General features: G+C 37.5%; 2 protein-coding genes across 2 annotated transcripts in view; both read right to left on the bottom strand.

Moving 5' to 3' along the window:
- The window catches only part of LOC118323164 (mannose-specific lectin-like), a 9,317-nt gene extending 8,863 nt beyond the window's left edge, over positions 1-454 (bottom strand). The window contains exons 1-2 of the mRNA XM_035655099.1: positions 385-454; positions 113-206 (exon numbers count right to left, since the gene is read on the bottom strand). Of these exons, the coding sequence (XP_035510992.1) occupies positions 113-202 (90 nt within the window). The 5' untranslated portion in view covers positions 203-206; positions 385-454. The remainder of the gene's footprint in view (positions 1-112; positions 207-384) is intronic.
- Positions 455-2,180: 1,726 nt separating this feature from the next.
- On the bottom strand, positions 2,181-5,695 carry zgc:195173 (uncharacterized protein LOC792613 homolog). Its single transcript, XM_035655088.1, has 4 exons — positions 5,332-5,695; positions 3,048-3,158; positions 2,859-2,960; positions 2,181-2,601 (listed from the first exon to the last, which is right to left on the bottom strand). Exons 1-4 carry the CDS (start codon positions 5,521-5,523, stop codon positions 2,515-2,517), a joined length of 492 nt encoding a protein of 163 aa, XP_035510981.1. The 5' UTR covers positions 5,524-5,695; the 3' UTR covers positions 2,181-2,514.
- Positions 5,696-7,170: the final 1,475 nt, after the last annotated feature.

The following is a 7,170-nucleotide window of genomic DNA, read 5'->3' as shown; positions in this document are numbered from 1 at the left end:
ACCAGAATGTGCATTTCCAAACACTTACACATTTACTTTTACACAGACCAGTACACATGTATCATGCACTTTGATTAGTGTTGTAAGAGCAGAAATATTCAAATTTACTCACCTGGAAAATAGCCTTCCACTCCTTATTGTTGGACAGCAGGAAGTCTCCCCTGCGGAGCTCGTCATTCTTGGACAAGAAGTTCCTGCTCATTTTTCTGTAACAGAAAGAAAAACCCTTTTTGTATTATACATACAGTATGCAGTTATTATAAACCTAATTTCAAAAATGTAAAGAAGAAATATAAACTACAATGATTCCTTCATGCATTAATCTTTCAGGATGAATGATAATGTATGAATCCACCCATCAGTATAAATACATAAAACACTTACAGGCCTTGAATGTCCCACCCCAATCAGACTGCAAGCAGAAGAAAAGGAGTGAAGTGTAACAAGTGAAATTCTTCTTTTTATACCCTCTGGAGGGGGTGGAGAGAGAATGGGGGCAGAGAGGGAGGGTCATGCTTCTATTTCACTAAATCAAATCTAAACAAGTTGACTGTGCTGCACAGATTTAAGGCCACGGGACATCACTAGCAAACAAAATACATTGAAATAGTAAAAAGGCACATTAACACCAATAAATGTCAATGAAAGACAACTTATATATAAATATAAGGAAATATCAAAAATGTGCACACATGTAATACAAAAACCGAATAAAACTTGTAAGAACAGTATTAAAATTAAATATTATAAAACACTAAATCACACTACGAGCAACCAAAAGCAGCTGAAAACATACACATCTAATGTCTAATGAGAATTGAACATCCTGTTAGTGGATTAGTCTCTTTTGACTCCTTCCAACTATGCATTCCCCAAAAGCGTCACCCCACATCACATCGTTTAGGCTTTTATGACAAGAGCATTATTTTTGAAGGGTGACATATTTCAGAGAGGGAATGTCATGGATGGACGTGAAATAAAATATTTGTACATATTAATCAGTGATGAAGACCTTAATAGGCTATGCTATGGGTAATATGCACAATAAAGTGCTCCAGGAGCTTTAATCAGTGAACATGTTTGAGCTGGCCATGAAGCTGGCATAATTATGAGGAAGGATATGGCGTGACATGAAGTATTAAAGTCAGTTTACTAAACCCATTGAAATCTGAACAGGCTATACAATTTAATTCCTTCGACCTTTCCATTTTATCCAATCAATTACCATCACCTTTAGAGAAAGTGGTAATTGCGTAACAGGGAGCTTTATTTATTTAAAAAAAAAGGTCTTGTTGATTCCCTGCACATCCCACGCTCTGTGCCTTGTGTAAAGTATGAATTATGTACAGTGAAGTTCCTATCAAGACTGCACACAGTAGAATAATTTAATTATATGTCCAGAAACACTTGTGTTGTACATTACTTGAGAATTTCTTTAGTAACTAGTTACTTTTTCGATTCAGAATATGAATGCAAAATATAATCAACAAATAAATAATGATAAGGAAAATGTCAAGCTACCATGCAGTGTAAAATTAGCTCCACCTTTACCAGCTGTAACGTTAAAGTAATTAACATATAACATGTAACATATTAATGCAACTATAATTACAATCTAATAATATAAATACATTATTCTGAAAAGGGCCAGACTGTAAATGAGTTGTTTTACTTTTGAAACTTTAAGGATATTTTTATGCTAATGCTTAAATGTCTCTAAAGTAACAGAGGCACAACGTGGGAATATGTTTTTTTTTCTCACCCTTTTACATGATAGCATTTGTTGATTTGTTGATTTAGTTGTATGCCATCCAAGATAAGGTCCAACAATTACATGGGGCGTGTTTGGCCTGCTGGGACTTGATCAGATGTTAACTTTATAATTAATAATGTTGTAAAGGTGCTGACACAGCTGCCTTTATAGTAGAAAGTTACTCACAGATTCCTTATTTCCCGTGTCCAACTGCCAAATACTCAGAGACACTTTGAAAAGAAGTAGATGTCAGACATGAAATTATTACGGTAATAACTGTAATCTTACCCGATTTCATGTCTTCTGTGCATTTTTGTGATGTTGAAGAGTATTGTTTTTATGGTTTCCATTGCATGCAGAATCAGAGTAAGTGTCATTGAAGGAGGCAGATAAAGAATCTAACAAGTGTTCACACAACACAGATGAATGCCAATACATTTCTTTCTTCTTTATTACATCGTTTTACATCTGGCAGATGGTGACTTTACAAGCAAAGAAGGAACTAACTTCTTAAAGTGAGGTACAGTGATTTTATGAGAGCATTATTGTAGGCAAATATAACCAACAGACACTCGCTGACAAACTTGCTGTCTCTTATAGTACAAGTGATGTCTGGATGAGAAATATTAAAACAATTAGCCTGTCAAAGTTCCCTAACCAGTAAAATAAGCATGCAACAGGTTAACTACAGATTATTCGGCTACTCGCCTATTATAAAGCATTTTTTTTATGCTAGAAACATCAGGCTATTTATTTGTTTTTTAGCCAGTAGACACAGCCAGCAGTGTAGGAGCTCCACTGTTGTAGTTCATTTTTTGGCAGTGCAATGTCCTGGCTGTCCTCATGTCCTGAAACAAGAGAGTTAACACATTCAGATGTCGGTTAAGGCATCATTTGTGCGTAGGAATCAACACCAATTTCTAACCCAGCAAGGTGCAGACCAGTGTGAGCTTCAATGCAGGAGAAACAACCTCAGGAGAAAAAGCCAAGATAGAAAACTACTCATTGGGGTTTTAATGTCCTAAAATCTCTATAAGGAGTCTATAAGGCTCCAGTCTTTAGCAATAGGCGATAAGAAGACAGGACATGGGTTAGAATACAATACCTCTGTGAGTCTTGGTTTCTGGATGCAGTGAATGTACGGCTTGGGGTTCGATTCTATCTGATTGTTGGCCATTTTGTAGCAAACTGCGCAGTCCATCAGGGGCTGTGAAGTAATTGAAAACACGTGCGTGAGGATGCTGTTGACGTTTTGATCACCATACCTAGATTTGGAAATGAATGCTTTACTCACTCTGTCATTCCTGAAGGGGCACCTCTGAGGGTTGGAGTCAGTTGTTCCTTTGGCACACCTGGTGGGTTTCAGGTAAAAGTGGTGGTAGAGGGAGCGCACGTAGAATCCGGACTGCAAGAGAGCAGAGGGTCATTTCAGTGTGAGCAAAAAAGTCACGCTTGAGTTGGAAAATGGAAAAGCACTGAACCTTTTTCACATGTTGGATGTGGAGGCAGTGGTGGAAGCAGTCAGGGGTCCCATCAAGGCGGGGGGGGGGGGGCAGGGGGAGACCACATATTAGATCTAATCCCCTTCTAAGTCCTGCCCCTTTTTGCTTTGTGCTCCAATAAGAGTTGAGCTTCCTCCTTTCCTATACTTACATATATTTTGTGCTGGGTTTGTGTATGTTGTAAAAAACAACCATATCTTTAAGATGGTTAATAATAAAACCCACCCCCCTTGTGAGATGAATAATATGCTTCTGATATTTTACAATTGGTAACATTAATTTAAATACATAAATTGAAATATATAATGCATATTTGTCATTATAGTTAACGTAAAAAAAGAAAATAAGAAATGCATAGCTGGCCAGCAACTTTCACGTCAAACTCTGACCTTCACTTGAGTAAATGTGCTCCAGGTCACAGGGCCTTTGTTGCCATGGTTACTATAATAAATACATATTTAGGGAATGATCCTGGTCATAACAGCATAACAACATAAACAGCCTTGATTGGAAACGAGACAATGTCACTTGACTTCCTGCTTGTCATAATTACTTCAGCCACTAGGAGGCTTTTGTCACTTGAGTGTAAACGTGTTATTTTGGGGCACTTAATGAGATGACGGATGCTTTTTGTTCTTCTTTGGAGGACAGTATCGAAAAGTCAGGTGATCATTAAAGTCACTAAGATTCATCCTCTGAGGATCAAGAATTGTTTGTACCAAAGTTCATGGCAATCCACGCAGTATTTGTCTTCTAGAGGCTGTGATATAGTAGTTAACCCGGCGTTCAGTTGAGCTTTTTGGTCTTATTAAATTATTGTTTGCTGCACTTGATTTGACATAAACTTGAAGATATGGTCTATCTTTGGCCCTTTGATTTTGTTTTGATCAGGCAACTCCCACCATTGGATCCATTATCCAATAGGTGTTTGACCAGCTATCCAATGAGAATCAATTACCGCTTCATATGTATGCCTTATGTCTGTGTTGTTTTGGCTCTAATGAAGACACAGTACTGTTTAAAGGCCTTAAATCTACTATCAAACCTCAAAGTCTTTATAGAAAGACAGATAAAAGAAACTTTCTGTAGCAAAATACATAAATAAAAAATAAGGGCAGTTTATTGGCATCATGTTACATATTAATTTGCCTCTCCCTGCCTTTTCGATCTAACAGTCTTCACTGTTGCCTTGTGCAAATGCAAGCTGATTATTCAACATTTAAACAATTTAATTATTAAACCCTCTTATTAATATAAGGCAAATGCACAGCGGAAGCAAATATATCAAAAAACCGCTAAATATCTCTTCCCATATGAGTTTATTTTATCTGCCAGGTGTAAATTCTTGATGGCAAAAGTTTCTGCTTTGGATAGTTTCAGCTCATATTTGTCTTAATTGCTTAATAACTGATGATATAATCTTGTAGGAGCTGAGGAGTAAAAACACAGTGCTGATTTGCCAAGATAATCACTCAACTTGTTCAATATAAAAAAAACACAAACTCTGGCAGTTCACACTGATAAAAGTGATGGGGTATGTCTTTTTCTTTTTATCTTCTTCCAGCAGCCTTCCAGCAAAGACACCTCCTATATGTCACCTATCAGTGCTTTCATTTGGCAAAATCATAGCCCTGCTGAAAACGTGGTGAGACATGAAGATTCAAAGTCCACTTGACCCGAAGCAGATGTGAAAACAAGTATCAGCTTGAATTCCCGGAAGGCAAAGTGAGTGTGCCAAACCGAGGCAGAGAGCAGATCCAAGGAGTAAAGGAAACTGAAAGTGGGACGAATCTGAAGCAGAAGCCTTTTTTCTTTTGCTTTTTACATTTACTTTTCTTACTCAAGATAACAATTTAAATGTTTGTCTGTTTAGTTTTAGTTAGATATTTTTATTATCTCACAATGACCTCTCAGGAGAGCATTTGTTGTTGTCTACATGAATGCTCACTGAAGCTGCTATATATATATATATATGATTCTCTTTAGCAACTTCTCACACAGAAAATGTTATAAGCAGAGATAGACACCTTAATTCCTCAGGCCAGGAACTGTTAATAAAATCACAAACAGGTTTACCTCAATGTCTGACTTCTCCAGACTTCTCAAGAAGCGAAAATGGTGTTGCACCCCAGCATGAGAGTTGAGTTGCTCAAACGCCAGATCCACTCCCTTCTTATAGTCGTCAGGGAGCTGATTATAAAGATCCTGGGCATTGGCAGAGTACAGCACAGCTCCGGCACAGACCAGCAACAGCAGCCAAGCAGCCATTTTTCTCCGAGTATGTGAGGAGAGGAGCTCGTCTGACAGGGTGAACACCCTCTTCTCTCTGCAGGATCAATGCTCACGTCCAAAACAAGTCCTATTATGGCCTTATGAGTAAGAAGATAAAGTAAACGCATCGACTGGCCCGCTCCACTGACTGTTTACTCATTGTTTGCGAGTTCCTGTAATACCCCAGGAGACGCAGTTGGAAGCATAACACAGAACACATTTGAGGGGGGGGTTTGACAGAAGAAGCTGCTCTACCCACTCCTATCTATAAATGTTATTACAATAAAAACTTGGATTAGTAATACATTTCCTGGAAACAAGTCCTTCATGTGAAGAAAAGCCTTTGGCCTCGGGACAAATGAAGGGTCAGAGGTGATGTGTGGGTGAATGAACTTTTGGCTCTGCTTCATCGGGTCCCTTGTTTTTGCATTAACAGGAAAGTAGGTCACTTAAAGGAAATGAGCCTTTTTTTACTTTGTATATAGATGAGACGGTTGATGGAACTGTTTGCTCTTATCTTATGCAATGAGTCACATAAACCAAACAACTTTAAAGGTCCAGTGAGAAACATTTAGGCAGAAATAGAATGTAGTATTCATAGGTTTTTCTTAGTGTATAATCACGTTAAAATAAGAATTGTTGTGTTTTTGTTACCTTAAGATTAGTTGTTTTTTTGTTTTTGTTTCTACAGACAGCGTGGATCCACCATGTTTCTACAGTAGCCCAGAATGGACAAACCAAACAGTGGCTGTAGATAGGGCCTTGCGAGTTTTTCCGGCTACCGTAGTTTCTCCTACATACTTCACAGCCTCTTCTTATTCCCAGGTTGTCAAATACATACAACCAATTGAAACACAATGTTTTTTTTAAAGTCTGGAGACATTTTGTAGTTTTCTTACAACGAACAAATCAATGAAATGAAATTAACTTTTTAATTAAATGATGAATTCACTGTGTACGTGAGCCATTGTTAAAGTTTTACATCTTCAGTGGGGATGAAAGATTTAAAAGAAAACAAAAGAAGTTGTTGGCTTTTGTTTATTCACAGGATTTGGAAATAATAGGAAAAAGAGGTTGAATGTTCAGCAATTAAACTTTATTACAAACAAAACAACAACAAATTCTAATGTATTTCCACAAGTTGCTGAAGATGTGACATAATGAATCTCACTCAAAGGTAATAAAAATGTATCCTGACAACAGAAAGATGACTTATGAGGTTATGAAAACATTACCAATAATGTAGTAAAGTCTCTTTTTGTTAGAAATGATGATAAAAAATAGCTTCAAAAAGCACAAAGAAATGCCAAAAGCTGTCACAGTAGATAATAAATGAGTCAACCAAGTATTCACTTTTTCCCCACTGATGCCAGAAGAGTCGGGGCTCCACTACTGTAACCCATTGTGTTGCAGTGCTCTACTCTGGCCGCCTTCATCTCCTGCCATACAGAGAAAAAGATAAAGATAAATGGAAAAAATATTAGAAGCAATCTCATGAAGTTATATTCCAGTTTTTGCAGTGTGGTTTTGTCAGTTAACAAAAGGTCAAACTGACCTCTCAGTAACAAAACTAACCTCTGTAATGGCCGTTTTGTGGACACAGTTAATATACGGCTTGGGCTCCTGCTCAATTTCTCCTTGAAA

This window comes from Morone saxatilis, unplaced genomic scaffold (assembly GCF_004916995.1).
Source record: "Morone saxatilis isolate NCDOM2014 unplaced genomic scaffold, NCSU_SB_2.0 Contig0, whole genome shotgun sequence".
In the NCBI taxonomy this organism is placed as follows: Eukaryota; Metazoa; Chordata; class Actinopteri; family Moronidae; genus Morone; species Morone saxatilis.
Note: the sequence above shows the minus strand (reverse complement) of the source record. Positions and strands in the feature narration are given on the sequence as shown.